The 20390-nt window shown below is 33.5% G+C and overlaps 1 protein-coding gene and 1 long non-coding RNA gene across 9 annotated transcripts in view; both read right to left on the bottom strand.

Moving 5' to 3' along the window:
- Positions 1–49: 49 nt before the first annotated feature.
- Positions 50–14776, bottom strand: LOC118482141. 3 transcript variants are annotated; one of them, XR_004867415.1, is made up of 12 exons: positions 14568–14776; positions 13532–13648; positions 7010–7350; positions 6714–6914; positions 6571–6633; positions 5978–6084; positions 5779–5844; positions 2456–2655; positions 2251–2330; positions 977–1871; positions 540–586; positions 50–219 (listed from the first exon to the last, which is right to left on the bottom strand). It is a non-coding gene; the product is annotated as an uncharacterized LOC118482141 (long non-coding RNA). The 3 variants fall into 3 exon arrangements; XR_004867414.1 differs by having other exon boundaries at positions 50–1871; XR_004867416.1 differs by lacking the exon at positions 7010–7350 and having other exon boundaries at positions 50–1871.
- An 840-nt stretch (positions 14777–15616) lies between these two features.
- LOC110879004 (glycine-rich domain-containing protein 1) overlaps positions 15617–20390 on the bottom strand; it is a 38014-nt gene continuing 33240 nt past the window's right edge. For 5 of the 6 annotated variants that reach the window (XM_035977655.1, XM_035977654.1, XM_022127408.2 and 2 more), the window contains 6 exons: positions 19377–19546; positions 19138–19255; positions 17816–19035; positions 16219–16411; positions 15983–16138; positions 15623–15888 (listed from right to left, as the gene is read on the bottom strand). In XM_035977655.1, coding sequence (XP_035833548.1) covers positions 15808–15888; positions 15983–16138; positions 16219–16411; positions 17816–19035; positions 19138–19255; positions 19377–19534 — 1926 coding nt within the window. In that variant the 5' untranslated portion in view covers positions 19535–19546 and the 3' untranslated portion in view covers positions 15623–15807. Of the gene's footprint in view, positions 15889–15982; positions 16139–16218; positions 16412–17815; positions 19036–19137; positions 19256–19376; positions 19547–20390 lie in introns of all 6 variants that reach the window. The other variant, XM_035977653.1, reaches the window with a different exon arrangement.

Below are 20390 nucleotides of genomic sequence, written 5' to 3'. Positions count from 1 at the left end.
GGGCTCAGGTTAATGTTTCACACAAACCACAGGGACGCAAATTGCATTTTACTCTTATAAATATATTATCTAATACATCATTTAGTTCCAAACCAATATAAATGAAAAATATGAACACGAAACAATGTTTAAAATTTCGATTTTCAAAACAAACACATATGCCTTTAGAAACATTCTCCTGTAAAAACTGCAGCATTTTCCAAAGCCGTTAAGACAAAACTGCATGAAAAACAAAATCGATAAATTCAGGGAAAATGGGTTTGAAAGATAATAACCCAATAGTGGAGGATCTCATTCTACAGCTTCGATAAATGCAGGGATGTTCTCAAATAAAGGTTCCTAGATGTTTGAAGGTCAACAAAGAATGACAAATGTCTACAGTGCTACTTCTTTCAACATTTGTCGGTCTTCAAACATCTAGGAAACATTATTTAAAAACATACCTGAATTCATCGAAGCTATAAAATGAGATCTTCAACTATTGCGTTATCATCTTTCAAGCGCATTTTCCCTAAATTTATCAATTCTGTTTTTCATACCTTCCAAAGCCACCTATCCGGCTCCAACTCAATACAAAAATTAAAACCTGAATCAATGAAAAGATTTTGTTAGAGTTATGATCATGAAAACAACTGTTTTCAGAAAATGTTTTAAGTCATAATTATAAGTCAAAACCACTTTTGACTTAATAAGTCAAAACCACTTTTGACTTAATAAGTCAAAACCACTTTTGACTTAATAAGTCAAAACCACTTTTGACTTAATAAGTCAAAACCACTACTTCCAAATTCAGAATCTACTCACATGTCATTTCATCTTTAGTTCCAAAATAACGTTGAATTATAATTCAACATAATTTGGAACAGAATTTTATCAAGAACCAGAACTTTCAAAAACCATTTTTAAATTAAAGTATTACAGTTGACATATAAAAGTCAAAAGATCAAAAGTCAAGCAATTTTCTTACAAAACTTACCTGTAATCCTGTTTGGCTCAACTGTTTAACAGCCACTTCTAACCGTTTATCAGAATCTGTGAATAGTGTAGTTGATGATCAAATAGATTCTGATGGGGTTTTTTACGGAATAGTGTGTCTAATTCACCAATACCATTGTCAGAACACCAGGCTCAGATTGTGCATAAAGATGACAACACCATGGCTGCAAGAGAGGTTGGATGAACAACTGCCATCCTACAAACTTGCCATGCCATGATGCTATCTTCATTCAATTTTTACTCACATCTACAAAATCATCATAGCCTCATCTTGAAATAAAAAGAAAATTGCACTTTGCATTCATTTTTACTAAGACAAATATTCTTTGTTTATAAATCTGGTCCAAGCCCAAGACCTGTTTATTAAAACTGTCTCAAAAGCCCAAGCCCATATGTTGAAAACTAAATATTTAATCAGTCGCATTGGGTTTGTAAATCATCGACGATTGAAGGTCATCGAAACCCTTACACCAGTTCTATCGATTCAGCGGGAAGCAACATCACGTGGAGTTGGTCTAATTGACCAACACCATTGTCAGAATGCCAGGCTCAGATTGTGCATCAAGATGACAACACCATGGCTGCAAGAGAGGTTGCATGAACAACTGCCATCCTACAACCTTACCATGCCATGATGCTATCTTCATTCAACATGTTTTTACTCAGATCTACAAAATCATCATAGCTTCATCTTGAAAGAAAAAGAGAATTGCACTTTCCAGTCATTTTTATTCACCATCACAGTCAACCCTAAATGTGTTATTACTCATGTTCAAGATAACCTCTTTCGTGTTCATGTGCGCAAGAAGAGAGGAAGACACAAATGATGTTATCTTGAACATGAGTAATAACACACCTGTCTTCAATCTTTATCTCTGAAATCAAGAAGCACAAAAAAACATCAAGAACCAAGAAGTCAAGGAGCCAGTGCTCATAAGCGATTGAAGAAATCCAGAATTTTCATCATGCTCATAAATTTTAGACAAGGAATAGAACAATTCTACTACTACAAATTTTATAGCAAGCCAAATTATAGATGATCTAAAGGTGGAAACCTAGAAATATGCAGGAGAAATTGAATAAAAATTAGTTACCAGACCTCTACATTTAGTGTTTTGAATGTGATAGTTCATACATTTAAGATGAAATCGAAGTTGGTGAAAACCCGAACAAATGCATGTTCTAACAGTCATTGATTATAAAAACATATATAGCTTAAATAAACAAAATGGCAGATTTCCTTGAAATTCATACCTGAAATTAGGTAATAAAGGCGTGAACTTCTTACCAATTGTGAGCTGACTGCTAGACAACAAATCACGCTATCAACGAAACTGAAAAATGAAACACTAAAGCCTTTATTTCAAAAAGATCTATGAAGGATATATTGAAAGCTATGTATCTAGTGTGTATTTCAATAACACAGTTATTTACCAAATGTTAAACATATTTTACTTACATGCCATTTCCTTAGCGTTCTTTGATCACCGAATCAAACCATAATTCGATCAAAAGTGGTTTCCATTTATTCTGATAGGAACATCATTGATTTTGATATTTGCATTTGTTCGGCTGCACACTTCAGAGTTGTAGTATACATGGTTGTATCCGTATACTTTAGTTCAAAACCCCTCTCATCTCGGTTCTTCCAATAAAGCTCTATACACATTTCATAAATTCAGCCAATTTGACTACATATGAATAGAAAAAAACGTAAATGGAAAGAACTACATTGATATGAAACCACCAAATCACTAAATCACTTTATTACCCTTCGCTTCCACACTTTATTAACATTCAGAAGCACGAAGATCACAAATGATGCCCATAGTACTGGAATGAAAGTTTTCAGAATTATGAATAGTTACGGTGATTAAAAGTTGAAATCTACTCCCCACTATTAAATATCTAAATATTTGTTACTTATTGTGTTTTGAATTTTAAGCAATTGTGATTATTAAATAACTAAATTTTTGTTTTTTTTTTTTGAAAATTATCTAAATTTTTGTTAGTTATTGTTTTTTAAATTTTAAGCACTTGTGAAAGGAAATTGAATATATACATATAATAAAAAAATCAGATTTAGGACACTTGTCATATTATGGAATGATCTTTATAGTGTTTTCTCGCCTAAAATGTATTTATTCACATTTATCCCTACTTGATTTTTAAAATATAAATAAATATCATAAGTATCAATTTAAAAATTTTACTTTTAAAATAAAAAGAATTTTTTTTTCAAATATTATTATATTGTAAAAGTTGTTCCCATCCTCCGTTTATCATAGGAAATAATTTTTAAAACTAATATTTTCAAATATAATATGAAGGTAAATATGATATGAGTATTTGTGATTTAAAAGTATGTTCCACCATATTAATTAATTTTCGGATAAACCAAATAAAATGTATTTTTTCAAATATTAATATGGAGGTTTTTTTTATTTTAAAATATTTTCCCTATTATCTTTTTCCAAACTTTATATATTATATTACTTAAAAGTTTACCCATCTTCGTTTTTCCAAATACAATTCCAAACGAATAACTACGTATTTTAAACAACATGTATAAGTGTTATTAGTAACTTTTTTACTTAGAATTGTTTTTTTTTAACTGGAGATATGTATAGATATTATTCATGTTGAATAATTATTAAACAGATAAAATATTAAAGGAATATTATAAAGTTGTTCGTTTGATGAAATTAATAAATACAATGAGTTGTATAATTGTGTTTGTTATTTGGTATCAAACAATCTTCGTTATAAAACATTTACGAATGTTCTATATTATTACGAATGTCGGATTTGTACCTGACTCCCATAAACATTACAAGATTCTGAATTTGAAAATTCTGAGTTTACGAAATTCTGGGGTTTTCAATAAACACTTCTTCATTCAATATTAAATAGTATTACAAAATTCTGACTTTGAAAAATATTAAAAATTAAACATTACAATTAACACTTCCTAGGATATCTATTTCTCTCGCCTTCTTCCATGCAATTTCATTTTTTGTTTTAATTTGCAGATCAGCTAGCATATCACAGGTCTTCTGATCCTGTTTCAGCAGATGTCTGATAAACTCTTCTGCTTTTTCTTTAAACTCTGATGGAGTAGAACAGGCAACTTCATCAAGCAGTGCAATGCTACTCCATGTCTGCTTATAATATTTATCACTCACCATAGCAACTTTTTTGTTGAGTTCTTCATCTTTTCTCTGTTCATGGAGTGACCATGTTGAATATTCAATTTTAAGATCGGTAGTATCCGACCAGTGGTAGAAGGTTTTGCTTGCCATTTAGAAAGACTGTGAGTGGTTTTGGACGTTTTGTTTTAGGATGAAGGGTTTTTAAAAATGAAGTCTTGATGTTTTCAAGTAGATTAATCATGATCCTTTATAGTGTTTGAAATATTTGATAGGGTAAACGAAGAGACATCTACTAATAAAGATCATTTTTTTTTGAAAGTTTAAATTTTGTTCTTTGGTTTTCTACATATTTAATTTTACTTGGTTTCCCATGAAGAGACATCTCCCATATACACGTTTTTCATTATTAAATCATTAAATGTATCATGTTTTTAAATATAAATTTTTATTTAATGGTTGCATTTAAATCTGACCTTTGGGCTCTTACATATTCTATATAATACCATTGCAAATTCAAATGTTGTTTCATCATACCCAGATTCATTCAGTGAAATAGAAGAGCAACTCTTATTGTTTTTGTTTTGCCTTAGTTCTTATAAATACATTAAAATGGAGTCACATACTTCTGCACAATCTGAGGATTTCAAGCAACGCTTTATTAAACAAATCGAAGAGCAAGTTTTTGCTGATAGGGCTACTCTTAAAGAGTTGAAGAGGTGTTTTAACGGACTGCAACTTGGTCTGCTGACAAGAGACCAAGTTTCGAGAGACCTGATGTATTGGCCGACTACTTCCGTTCGTGACCTGTGTATTGCGAGTAATATAGATTGTGGGGAAAGAGACATGGACTTCATGAGAAAGATCAATGACATACATCGAGAAGTTCAGTGCTCCATGGAGTTGAAGTTAAAGTTTCTTAATTCTTGCAATTAGAGTTTAAGTGTCTGATTAGTTTTCTTTTTTATATGTAATTGTTACTTTTTTTAATACTTTATACTTTAATCGTATTAATTTATTTTATGATAGTTTATTTTTGCTCAATGATATGAGTCTGAAGATAAAGAGACAGTGTTCCATTCTCGATAAATTAGAAAATCTTTCATCTGAAGATTTGTTTATTTATTGTGTTTTATTAACATTTTAATGATTCTTTGTTAGTTACTGTTGATGATGATCATAGTACCTTACACATGGTTGTTGTGAGTTATCCAGATATATATTCTGATTATATCTCTTAAATTCTTGCTTGTATGTATCTTCATTTACTTCAGTCGTTGAGTTTGTTTACGACCCTCCTGCGTCTGTTTCATTATAATTTTAGGTATGGTTTTAGGCTGACGACTTTTTTTTGGTTTTGTTTTAAATGCTAAATTTTTGTTTTGTTATAGGTTCTTCAAACACAAAACGACTTGTTCTCAGCCAACCAACTTTCTAAGGAAATGGAAAGACTCAATTGGAAGTTTACAAACAACTAAGTGCAATGTATCAATTTGAATGCATGTAATACCAGTGTAAAAGACTAAGCCCATGACCTAAGTGTAACCTGACAAAATTACTGCAATAGTACAATATACGAATTTCAATTCATGTAATACCAGTCACACAAGCATGATTACTTTGGATCTCATACCTTGTTTTAGGAGTTTGCATTGTCTAATTTACCCTTGAATGAAAGCAATTCTTTGAAAAGACCCACCTAAATAATGTAGCAAACAATTAGTACACTTTAAAACCAACATATTGCATGAAAGTTTACCGAATACACAACCAATTAGTACACTACAAATTGCATTAAATCGAGCAAAAATACAACACAACGTGCACTTTACCTTAAGATGAAGATCCTTATGGTCAGCCTCTGTATTTCATATATTATCATCATCATGGATTCCAAACCTATGTCGGATTCTGGAAAGCATTTTGTGCCACTTATACACTAATTTTACAAAATAAAAAAATCTTAGAAATAAAAATTAATTTGCAAAAACAAAATATACAAAAAGGTAACAATCGTATTTAAAGGGTAATATTACTGCATCTTAAAGACAGTGTTTGATTATTAATATTAACATGCAATCGTTTATATGTTTTCATCCAGTGTTAGATTATAGGGATGGGAATGAGGACCATAGACTCATACTTATATGCTACATAGCAAATAGCGATAAATAGCGTATGCTTTTTTATAAATACGATTACACTGTAAAATTTGTTTTTGAAATTTTTATATATATATGTTATATCAAAATACCCTGGTATATACACTTTTTGGGCGATTCTTTATGTTCATATAAACAATCAGTATGTCAAGTATCTACTTTGATTACAAAATTGATACTATCTAAAATGATTCTATGATTACAAATCGAGTCCAAAACTGGTTGTTATGAAACATCTCTGCATGATCTAAAAGGGTGTATACCTTCACCATGCACATTCTTTGGAACCATGAAAGCCAATTTCCTTCATTTTCCATCCACTGCACCTGAAACAAATATTTATAGATAATTAAAAATCATTTGCAATCAAAATCATCATGATAAAAATATGGTCTAAAATTTTTACATGTAGTACTATTCATCGAGAGTCATGTGCAATTATGATAACTTTCAAGCATCTTGAGCATACCCAGCGAAACATACTACTAAAAGAGCAGTTGAATTGGTCTTTAGCATTACAGAATCCGACATTTGTCTTACACCAGACCAATTTTTCCCTTTATGATCTTCAGTAACAAATTTTAATGTCCCATCCCTTTTATATTATCTGAAATTGCATTCCATGGTTACTCGTTAGAAAACCATGATTGATTCATTAAAAATAAAGAAACTTATCAGTTCAAGTTTGATTAAAGATCATACCATCCAAGTCAATGAACAACTAAAGAGAAGTCTTAAAGCATCTGTTGAACGGAGATCGATATCGAGTTTCGGAAAGAAACTTTACAGATATCAATTAAGAAACTCATCGATCATTATCCCGCAGACATGAATCAGGTAAATTCTTTTGTGAGAGATGAATTACTTACTAAAATATTTCATCTAAACAACATACAAGACCCTTTTCAAATCTAAGATATTTACAGCAATAATAATAAACTGAAAAGAGAAGTGTAAACTACACGAAGTAAGTTCTCATAGGTCCTATGTTACATAAAGCTCAGCCGTTGTTTAAAGAAGTATGGCTAGTCTCTTCCATGTACCTACACATGAATATACATGAGAACAATTCACCAAAACAACTTTCCCAAATATAGAGAGCCCCTTCAATTTGCTTCAGCTCTTATATACCAACATTCAGAATTTAAAATCATTTTATATCAACATTCAATTTGCTTCAGCTTTTATATACCAACTTGAAGTCATTTGCATCAATGTCACATCTCTCATTATATAATTCAATGAATATAACTTTCAAGAAATAAACAGGAAACAAAAGTGTTTATATATACTGCTGACACTTAAAATAAGATTAAAATCTACTAAAAGTAACATTTCACATTCAACACCTAACTCCTAAAATAAAAAAATAAAAAAATCCTAAAAAAGCATTAATCAGCCCTAATTTCAAGATCCAAACCTAAAACCACAGAAACTACAAGCCCTAACTAACCCATTCGATCATAAGTAACCTAAAAACACATAAAGAATCAACAACACAATACTTCATTTCATCATTCAAGAATAATCAACATCCATACGAGCTCAATCATAGAACACTGAAGCATACGAAATAAAAAATGTAGAAAAACTTTACCGAAATTGAGCTCTGGAGGTGTATAAACAGAATCATATCAGATTGTGAAGTAGAAATGCATCGATTTCAACTCACTGCAACTGAATCTGTTGGCGTTACTTTCAAGACCAAACTGTAGTTGTTTGTTGCAAGTGAATCATCACAATACTCCGATGATTGTTGTTCCAATGGAGTGAGGAGCGTTGATCTCGACAGTAGCATCGCGATCCATCGTTTGGTTGCAAAGGATTTGTGAAGAAAAAAGCCCTAATTTGCAGAGAGAGAGAGAGAGAGAGGGAGAGAGAGAGAGAGAGAGAGAGAGGATATAGAGAGTGAAAATCGTATGTGAATTTGAAATGTCAGTAGATTAGAGGATGTAATAATGGAGCTCATTTTCTAATTTGAAATTTGAAATTCAAATGAAGAGGGCAAAGTTTTAAAGTGAATTATTTATGATTTATGATGTAATAATGAAGTAAGAAAATCCTAGTTGGCATAGCTGAGAGGATGACACCTAAGCTTTTCTTATGTCAACATTACTTCTCCTTTTATAGATAAGTAGATAGATATATATTCTCCGTATATTAAAAAAGAATTATTTTTAATATTGTAGAAAGATAAATGTAATTAGAGTATACAACTAAACATTTAATTTTTAAGTTTAGTCAGTTGTAATTTTGATTTCAAATCAAATACGATATTCATCAAGGATGTGACTAATTACATATGAGTTTTAAACTTAGGGCTAAGGATCTACTAAAAATGGGTTTTGCCTAACTAGTCTAAGAATCATTGTGATAATTATGTGTGCCACTTCTTATAAGTAGGAAGAAATGACATTTTGATATTGAAACATTTTGGTTCTTATAAGTAATAGTTTGAAGATGACATGTGACACCCTTTTTATTTTCTAAAAAATATAACAAAAAAAACTAGTACAAAAAATCTAGCACAAAAAATTCAATAAAAAAAATCTAGTACAAAAATATAGCCAAAAAAATCCTAAACGAAAAAATCTTGTACGAAAAATTCAGCACAAAAATTTAGTAAAAAAGTTAAAGAAAAAAAAAATTCAGTACAAAAATGTAGTATAAAAAATGCTATACAATTTAGAAATACAACACATTTTTTTGGGTTTTTTAGCTTTCATATTTTATATAGCAATATGGTGTTCAAATTAAAGATAAAAAGATACTCGATTTTATGGTAAATTTTTTTATGAAAAATAATGTCGTATAAAAAAGTTTCGAACATTTAAAAAATGAGGGCAAAATATGCATATGCCTTGTATATGGAAAAAAAAAGTCCATAAATAGGATTTTAAAAAAATATTGTTACACTTCTCTTTTTTCCTACATTACATTTTAACCACTAATTTAAAAAATGGACTCTTAAAATTTCTTTTCATCCTACCTAGACAAAATAATTTTTTATTTAAATAGTTAGTTAAAGCGCAACTATTAGGCACGTATATAAAATAATATAAATACATTCTATAATGAATGTTTGAATAAATTTTAGTGATGAGAGTAATGTTGAACTTATGAAAGTGTCAAATAAGCTAAAAGGAAATATGGGTGTAATAATATTCCAACTTTGGGTTCTTTTAAAAGATACAAATAATATAAATACATTCTATAATTAATATTTGAATAAATTTTAGCCATGAGAGTAATGTTGAACTTTTGTAAGTGCCAAATAAGTTAAAAGAAAATATGGGTGCAAACACTATGGGTGTAATAATATTCCAAATTTGCGGTTCAAAAAAATAAAAATAAAAAAAATATATATTCCAACTTTAAGTTCCTTTAAAAGATACCACAATTTAACAATAGAGCTTATTCTTTGTGATGTCGTGGAAATTCAGTTAAACTCGACATCAGTTAGTTAGTACCGACACTTTATATTGCAACCAAAATTAAAAGTTAAAGATTTGAGGTCGCGATATGATTAAAACGATACATCAACACGAGTTTTACATTGATCGAAAGCTATAAGAAATATTAAAATCGTGACATGCCCAAAACAATACCGACACATGCTTTATATCGATAAAAAAACCATAAATACAAATACTAATACGAATACCGATATTAATATCGATTCGCTTCGTTATAAATATATGTTGTAACATCGAGAAAAACAATTAAATATACAAGCACATTCATTTTTTTTAAAAAGAAAAATGTGTGTTTGTGTGTGGATACACATGGTTAATTAATAAAAGTTGTCTTATGGGGTCAAAAAATTTTAAATGGAAACAACTTTTTGAAAATTAAACCCTTGATAGAATACATAAACATGAGATTCAACAACTTGTTCAAACTATTTTATTTTTAAATTAAAGCATACAAATTAGAATAGACCTATCATCTATTTATACTAAAGAAAAATATTTAAACTCACTGATTTTCATTCAAAACACTTCTTCGATGCATATAGCAAAGAAAGATAACTATTACTAAGGAATAATGGATTTTAATAATCCCAACTGTTAGCTGTTGGCCGGCAACGGTCCCAACGTCAAAAATAACCAGTGGTGGTCCTACTTTTTCACATTGTAAACCAATAGACCTAACTAGTAGAAAAGGAAAAGGAGAACACAAAGAAATTAAAGTTTTATTAGTAAAGGTACTAGCAGAAAAGGAAAATGAGAACACAAAGAAATTAAGGTTCTATTTGTAAAGGTCAATTGGTTTACAATATGTGAAAAAGTGGGACCACCACTGATTATTTTTGAAGTTGAGATCGTTGCCGATCAACGACTAATAGTTGAGATTATTAAAATCTATTATTTCTATTACTAACTACCTCCTAACTTTAGGGAAAGTGAAAGCTAAAGTACTAATACATATGCAGAAAGTACAACTAGATAAAGGATAATAAATTAACAACTAGATAAAGCATAATAAATTAACTAATTAAAACATGAGAGCGAATAAAATAAAAGATGCTACATCATGGTGGGCGTGGGGGTGTGTAGGAATTTCCATGATTCCATTTCAACCACCAATACGGGTATTCGGTCCAACCTGATTGATCCGTGTTGTTGTCGACCTGTATTTTGAACCCGTTCCAAATGACTATCTCTTGCCAGATTGTACGCAATTTCAACTTGTGTCGTTTTACCGGGTCACAATTGCTATCACTCTGCCCCTACCACCAGCCACCGTCGCCGCTGCCGCCACCCACTGCCACCACCTCCGACCACCGCTACCACTACCACTGCCACCTATCACCACCCACCACCACCGACTGCCGTCACTCACCACTGATTTTATTCCTTAGTCTATTCTTTCCTATTAAACAACACAGAGTAATGTTTCATTTCGTTCTCACATGGTAACAAAATAAGACATGGAATTGTGATGATCCATTCCATTACATTGTCCATTCCATTATCTCGGTCATTCCATTCCTCCGTCCATTCCATTACGATATACCAAACAGTCCCTTAGGGAAAAATACCAAAGGATAAGGCTTTAGGGAAACTTTCTCAGACAAGGCTTCAGGGAAACTTTCCCTAACAAGCCTTCAGGAGTACTTTCCTTGAACACTTAGGTGCTGTTTGTTTTTTGTTAAAAGAGCTTCAGGACCTCTTTTGTCTTCACCAAGCAGACCACGCGCAGACATCTTGGTCTGCAGCTTGTTTGTTTTTCGGAAGACAATTCATTAAAAAACCTCTTCTGTGGCTCTTCCTCGCGCAGATCCTATCATACCTCTTCTCATACTTCTTCAACCTCTTCCAAACACAACTCTCTCAAAACCTAGGGTTCCCTTCTTCATTCCACAGCCGACCCCCCTGCTCCTCCACCTCCAGTCGCCGACCTCCCCTGCTCCTCCACCTCCCCTGCTCCTCCACCTCTCCCCGCAGCCGTTCTCCACCGCTGAGCACCACCCCCTTCCACAGCCGCAGCCGTTCTCCACCCCCTCTACTGCCGTTCTCCACCTCCAGCCGTTCTCCACCCCCTTCCACAGCCGCAGCCGTTCTCCACCGCCGATCTCCACCCCCTCTACTGTCACAGACCTTGTATCTCCACTCCTCCTCCAACATCCAACATCTAAGGTAATTTTATTGTAATAGTTTGTGTAGTTTTATGAATGGTTGTTTATAAAGATTCTTGTTTTGTGTTTCTTGATTGTTTATATGATAAAAAGATGCCATTTTTATTAATGGGGTATTGGGTTTAGGGCTGAAAAGATGACAGTGTTGTGGTAATTGATTTTGAGAACTGTTTGTGCCCTTTTTTTGTTTCTTGAAGATCTTCTCATGAGTTATCTGTTTAACCCTTAAAGTTGGACTTGTTACAATGGTTTTTTTGATTCTTACGTTAATTGTTGGAATTGAATTAATTGTTGCAGAAATAAAAAAACAAACAGTCTTCTTCTTGCAGACTGCAGACATTTGGTCCAGCACTTCTGCTACAGATGTCTGCAGATGTGGTCCGCAGACTGCAGACATTTTACCTCAGAAAAAACAAACACCACCTTAGTAAGGGTTTATTCCACATTCTCGTTGACTTTTGTTGACCAGAAATGATAAAGCCATAATTACTTGCAGGTTACTACACTTATAGACTAAAATCTCTAGCCCACATGAATCTTTATCCGTTGACCTACTTGTGAATAAAATCAATTATTACTCCATCGACATGTAACAGTAAGTCCACCACAATCCCTAACTACGTACACACTTGTAGTTCGATATCTTTATTTCTCTGTCTTCATATTCAACCTTTGTCGGTTTCACCACCGTTGTTCCCCCTTCACAGAAAGCGACTCTCAAACCGCTAAGCTCCAATACAAATTGTTGGAGAATCAGACCCTTGATTTAATACACAAACACAAGATTGAACAACTTGTTCGACTCTTTTATTATTAAACCAAAACACACAGATTACAATAGACCTACCATCTATTTATACTAAACTCATTCTAATCATAACCTAACTCAAACTCTAATAAATAATTACTTAAAAGCAACTAGATAAACGTATATGATAAACTGACAATTCAAATTATTTAAATAAATAAACTAAACTATAATTATCTCCAACTAACTTAAATTATCTTTAACTCATATTAACTTTTATGGATAATCCACCGAATCGGAATTATCAATTCAACAACTTGTACATATGTCTTTGTTGACTTGCATTACGCACAATTTCGTTTTGAATGAAATTTACACTAAAATGTAAAAAAATAAGCATGTCACAATTGTATATTCAAAATTTTATGAAACTTATCATATATATACATACATATATATAAAAGAGGAAGATGGAAAAAAACAAAAAACTGTGAGTGAGACATATGCCAGAATGTGATTGGTTAAAAAAGAAAAAAAAAGGATATAAATGGTTAAGAAAAAGTTATTGCTATAGTTTTCTTGTCCGTACAAGGTACCATAACCGTCTTGATAACCCGGACACGCGTAACCATAATCACCGCTAGGCACAACCTAAAAAATCCAATGGTTAAAAAATGACGGCACATCTAACCCCTAATTAAAAATAAGTAAATAAATGTTTATCTCATTTAGGTCTGGCAACAATGGTTCGCAAGGCACAACAAACTAAAAAACCAATGGGTAAAATATAAAGGTAAATTTACCCCCGAATACAAATAAGTAGATAAATGTTTACCTCGTTCAGGTCTGGCAACAACGATTCCTTGTGATGGGAATGAAAGCCGGAAACGATCTCCTTCGGGTGATCATCATTTACTCTCCCATTGTAAGAATCAGGGACAACAGACCCCTCCTAAAATAACGATGTGGAAAGTATTTCATAAACAAAATAAGTTAAAAAAAAATAATATACCACATTGCTTTCTGGAATAAACATGCCTATGTTGCTGGACGACTCACCAAAATAGTAATTGAGGTCGAATAAGACATGGTGGAATCGTTTGTCGAAAGAAAGAAAGAAGCGAAGAAGAAACAATGAAATTCATTATCTTTTTCGTCGTTTATAAAGGTAGAAAGTTGAATTCATTTTTCAGAGGCTAATATGGGTCAGGTCGTATAGCCCTATACGATGCATATAGCGCTGACGTAATATCACGTCTATCCCTTTCTGTCACTGTCGAGTGACAGAAGGTCTACCATGTACGTAATACGAGTCGTATAGCCCTAAACGATTTGTATAGGGTTTGCAGCACGTGACGAAGTGTCAACCTTTAACTGACCTTGAAAATTGTTATTAGCTCTATACGGGTCGTATAAACCTAACGACCCGTATTGAAGGTGCCCATTTAAAATGGTTGGTATGCTAATAATACGAACCATAAATAATAACATAACTATTTAGAGTTTTACCAATAAAAAGAATATTCTTTTATGATTACGTTTTTATCTTCCTACTTGTATGCAACAGCGCAACCCATCATTCTAAACCCGAAGAGTATCAAAATTCTAAAAAGTATTGTTTTTTAAGTATATCTTAAACATAACTAATAATGAACATTTACACTACTACGAATATAAAAAATTACACTACCAAAAAAAATTATTTTCCACTAGACTGATACGAACCGAATCGTTTCTCAAATGGTCGAAGAAAAAAGGTAGAATCCACCTCACCTATGGAGCCACTTTAATTTACATGGTGTGAATGGAGCCCCTATTAAACAAAATTAAAAAAAAAAACATTTGATTGGTTTAAAACTAGCGGGCCCCACCTGAATGCTTCAACTTTGGCGTTACCACCATGGAGCCCAAGCCATGGCGCCCCCCTCTTCACTTGAAGGGTGTGGTGCTCCATCGCCCATATGGGCGCTATACATGGTGAGGTGGCGGGGGTGGCGCCCCCACACCCTCCAGCCTGAGAGAATTGATAGACTTTTAGAAGAGATTCAACTTATCATTTTCATTCATAAAAAGAAATGGATATACATAAACTCGTTTAAATAGAAATCACAATGTTAACCATCTAACTCACTACTCAACTAATAACTAAATATGGGCATAAAAAAGGAAATCATGCAAATCGTGTGGAAACAAAGAAAGTGTCACGTAACATAGACACCACAACTAATATATCTTTTGTTGGAACCTTTTATTATGTTTAAATTTTGTGAACTTGCATTATATTGGGCTGAAACGTTTTATATTTTCCTGACAGTTGGTATAAATTCGCATTTAAGTTATATTAATTTACATATGAATTTATACCGTAATCTACACTATGATTAAAGCTTAAAACCAAGTCAATCTTAACAACTACAGTTGTAAACCCAAAAGAAACCAATATTAGTAAACTCAACATCACTTGTATGCATGGTTTTTATGAAGGTATACTGAATATCATGAAAAGCTTGATTTTACATTGCAAATACAAGGCTTTTTAAACAAGGCGATAATAACAGAACCACTAATGGAAAGGATTTGGTCTAGGCTACAATTGTGGAGGTCAATAACAACTCAATAATATCTAAAAATACAAATGAAATATACATGCAAAATAGTTAATTATGATTATCCTCAATAGTTTTCACATAAAATATGGTGCCACACACTACTAGAAAATTCTTCCGCATGTGTATTAGAGCATCCACAATAAGGTGTTTATAAACGTTTTACAGGAAAGAGGGGATGATGATGTCGGGGAGAGAAGGGTGGGCATTCTAGTACAGTTACGTACGCGTACGGATAACAAGATCAGGACCTAAAGTCCTAAACAACTATGAAAAACACCCCTAAATCACAAATCAACTCATGAAATGCTTTGTTAATAAAACTATAAACTAGAGATTTATTCATCATCATCTTTACACAACAGCACAAACTTTATATTTTGAAATCATCACATGCTATAAGATGTTAAGAAAACCTGTTTTCTAAGGAAAACAAGAAATATGGACAATCTCAAAGTAAAAGTTAAAGACTATACAACCTATAACCAATACATTTACAATCTCATTATATTCTTCCTTTGTGAAAGTGTTTTGATGCTACAAAAGCTGAAACTATTCCAGCCAATGCAAACCAATCTTCTTGTAACTGAAAAAAAAGACAGAGCATATCGACATTATTAGCAATTCCACAAACTGTGAACTACCTTAAAATGATCTAAAAAGAAAAAAGTGAACCGTACCGTCAACAGTCCAGTTTTGAGGTCAATCAACGCTACTGCTTTCCCATACGGGTGGTCAACTGAAAACTCAATTGCCGTCATGAAATTGCGTTCGTTTGTTTGCTTATGGACGTGCTTTGGCTCATAATCAAGCTTTCTACCAGTAACGAGTTTAACCTTGTAGTATAATCATAAACAGCTGTTAGCTATGTCAAGAAATGTAGATATGATTGAATTAACAGACAAACGATGCTCACCATGTGCGGGCCGGTGAGCAGGAGGGCGGAATCTTTGTTGTTGGTGTTCTCGGGCTTAAGGGACCATACAGAATCCAGTAAAGACCACTCTTGCCCTATAAATTGTCCAACAACAAGTGTTTCTCCTGCTTTTGTGCGCGCATGTATCTCTTTAGTTGATGACTTGTCTGTACTTTTACTTCTTTTCAACTCCCTGTAAACCAAAGTTTTATAGTATCATGTTAGCTTGTATTTGCTGAATAAACGCTTACCTTTGGAGGTGGCAATTTATTCTTGAGTTTTGTTTTTATCTCAAACGGGTTTTATTGGTCAAATAAAAAAAGAGAACGGGTCCAATTGGTTGAACACATTAGAAAAGACCTCTCAAATCATCTTATAGTCCAGGGCGAATGTAACCAAAGTCATCGGTTAATCTATTTTATTAACCATTCGGTTTTCGGTTAATCGGTTCGGTTTATTCGGTTATTTTACGGTTTTCGGTTAGCTTATTTTTGGTTAATAACCGAAACCAAACTTGGGCTTTAATTTTTGCTTAGAAATACATGTAATGGAGGTATAAGTACATGATATAGATGTATAAATACATGAAATGGAGGTATAAATAAATGAAATGAATGTATAAAACTAGGGCCGCAAACGAACCGAACGAACACGAACAAGTCCTTGTTCGTGCATGTTTGTTTGTTAAGGAAAAGAACTTGTTCGTGTTCGTTTGTGTTTGTTAATTTTAGGCAACGGATGATGATGAACACAAATGAGCACAAACTAATGTTTGTGAACACAAATGGTAACAAACGAACACAAACAAACGTTCATGAACAAAATATATAATACATTGACACTGATTAAATATTTTATTTGTCGGAATTTTGAAGTATTTAAATAAAATATAAAATCTAAAACACTAATGAGTTATCGAACACAAACACAAACGAACACGTTACCGAACGTTCACGAACATAAATGAACGAACGCGCCCTCTGTTCATGTTTGTTCATTTAACTAAACGAACGAAATTTCTTGCCTGTGTTCGTTTGTTTAATAAACGAACGAACAAAAACGAACTTCCTGCCGAACGGTTCACGAATTGTTCACCGAACGTTTGGTTCGTTTGCAGCCCTATATAAAACATGAAGTACATGAAATGGAGGTATAAAAGCTTATGAAAATATAAATGCTTCGGTTCGGTTAATTTCGGTTAACTAAGGGTATAAAAAAACCGATAACCGATTGTCGTTTAATTCGATTTTTAGTTAATTTCGGTTCGTTTTGTCTGTTTTCGGTTCGGTTTCAGTTAGCGCGGTTCGCTTATTGCTCACCCCTGTCGGATACAAAGAATAAGATTGTTATTGTAGTAAGATTATTTTTTGTAATCATAGTTAACGCATTAACTATTTATAGAATACGCATAGAAAATGGGAAATAATTTGTAGGTTAGTCAGCCCAACCCAGCTGTTTCAAGTTTCAACTATGCTAAAAACGACATGTTTCAACCCAAACCTATTTTGACCCATTACCCAATCCGTCCATCTTTCCACCTCACGTTAATTAGCTCAAATATAGGTTTTTGATGAACATTGTAGTTAAAAAGAATTACCTCATTCGAAGTCTGATAATCTCATCACCAGCTGGGTCTATAATCAAGCTCCAACTCTTGGTGAACCGAACCATACTCGAAAGCGGAGAAAAGCAAGATCTTGTTGTAATACGGGAAGTTTGTAACATCTGAGCCACATGTGGTGCTGGAATCGGCAAAGTACACGATGCTGCAACTCGTAGACTGATTAATTCAGAACCAACAGTGCCTGAACTAGGAGCCAAATCCAACCATCTTTCCACCGAGAGTTTATAAACAGGGCCAAAGAATTCTTCCATAGATATATAACAAGTACCGATGGTTTTGGCCTTTGTTGATTGAGACACAAGTTCAAATAACAAATATCCGCTAGGTTGACACTGGAATATTGCAACCTGTTTCTGGCCTGTCTCAGATTGGATGGTGAGTTTCCTTTTCACGTTGAATATTCCGTCAGGTTGTGCCTTGCTGAACAAGACGTTGACTTTTCCCTTATTACTCTCTGGCAGGTTCTTAATTTCTACAAACTCCAAAAGGACTTCAATGTAGCTTGTTTTAGGGCCGTCAATCAACCGCTCAAACCCTCTAGTCGAATCAGAATTACTGACAGTAATCTCCGGTATGCAAGGAGCGGTAGCTACAGGAGACGGGGCGGCACCTCTATACATCGCCCCTGCCCGCCAATACCGTGAACCGAATGTTTCCTCCCATTGTTTGGTAGTTTCGGAAAACCCCGTGTCCAGTTTCTGACCTTTTGCTCGGTTTTGATCCGTGTCATCATGCTCAAGAACTTTTCCTATTAATTCTGTAAGATCTTTGCAGTAGGAAGCGGGATGTAACTGGTGAGTATGCCAAATCAGATCGATATCATAAGTCGGAACACAAAACCGTTTTACGGATCGTTCCCTGTTTCTCCTGATGATATGCAAAAAGCCTTTGTATCTTGCTACAGCTGCTTCGAGAAATAGATCGCTCTTCACATGGGGTCTGGATACCTGATAATAGAACGGGCTTTGTCTTTCAATAGCCAAAGCAAAATCATATTTCGAAAAGCTTTGAGTTTTATATACAGCTTCAGTTGAGAAAGCGCGTGTCATGTCAAAGTCATAGGGCTCGTCAGGGTATAGTTTGTTCCATATTTCTTCCGTTTCGCTTTTCGATATTCCTTGAACAGACGACGCAACGTTACAATTGTCAAGAATCTTTTCGTAAAATTCTTCACAATCAGATTTGTATCTAACCTAATAAAGATATCATGAACAAAATGTTTTAGTCTCCAAAAAAAAATAATAATAATTAACGAATAACACTGATATAAGGAAGATTTCAGTTCAGAATCATACTGGATTGAGCCTGTGGCAGTGCCAAACCCATTCGCAATCAAGAGGAACAACTAAAGGTCCTTCGGTGATCGGAGAATCGGAATGTTTAGCAAGCAACGGAAGCCAGCATGCATTGTACCTGAAATTGTGTTCACCAAGATTATGATATTTACATCATGCAAAATATACTTTCTAGTTTCTGCACACAGTAAACAATAAACAAACATCCCTGGTATTAGATAATTAGTTTGTTGATGTACCTATAGATTGCCCATTGTAAGGCCGGGCCTTGATAAAGCCAACGGTTTCTATCTACAACTTGAAGAAACTGCAGTTGACGCTTAGCAGCATCCAAGAGATTTTCACTTATTGAAATATTCTGTGCTGCGTTCCACTCTGACTCTTGTTCCATGTCCATTTTGATTCTCACCTACAAAAACCTCTGCTACCAGTTAAAATACAAAAATCATCTTGTTTTAGAGAGATATTTCAGTTCAGTATTCCACAAAATGTTTAAGAAGAAAACTTGTTTACACATACATATCTACAACTGAACAAGAAAAATCACTTCTTAACAAATCATCAAATATACAAAGTTTCTCGTGTTAAAAAGTGCGCAAGAGGCGTGCCTAGGTTAGGGCTGTTCAAATTGCTCGGCGCTCGACGCTCGTTCGATGCTAGCTCGAAAACTGCACTTTATTATAATAACTAGCACTCCCATCGTCACTTTCCTTGTTTGTTCTGCGACGCTCGATGCTCGCTCGACGTTCGTTCGAAAAATGCTCGGATCGAAAGACGCTCGCTCGACTTTGGCTCGGTTGAAAAAACGCTCGCATCGGTTTGGATCGGTTTGTAAACGAACCGAGCACGAGCAAAGGTTTGATCGGTTCGGTTCGGCTCATGAACAGCCCTAGCCTAGGTGCAAGGGCAATCAGTTTACATAAGGCGCATAAAAATTGGCTTAAGACGCAGTACATGAGAAGTGTTAGTGCATCATACTTTAGGCTTTTCAGGATGGACATTATATAACCCTACAAAAAGTAACTTAGGGTATGATTGACCAACCTAATAGTTGTGTCTCTTCACATCATACCCTTTAAATAATACACTTCATTTAATAAACACCTTTTAAAATTGAAAACTTATTATACACCGATACATTCATAAACATATTATCCATGTTGAACATTATATTGTTGTTATCCGTAATCTAAGAATATTAAAATAATATTAAACCCTTAATTTTATTTTTGTTAATATCTCAAACTGTTTCT

This window comes from Helianthus annuus, chromosome 9, assembly GCF_002127325.2.
Source record: "Helianthus annuus cultivar XRQ/B chromosome 9, HanXRQr2.0-SUNRISE, whole genome shotgun sequence".
NCBI classification, from domain to species: Eukaryota; Viridiplantae; Streptophyta; class Magnoliopsida; order Asterales; family Asteraceae; genus Helianthus; species Helianthus annuus.
This window is presented reverse-complemented; position numbering and strand designations above follow the sequence as displayed.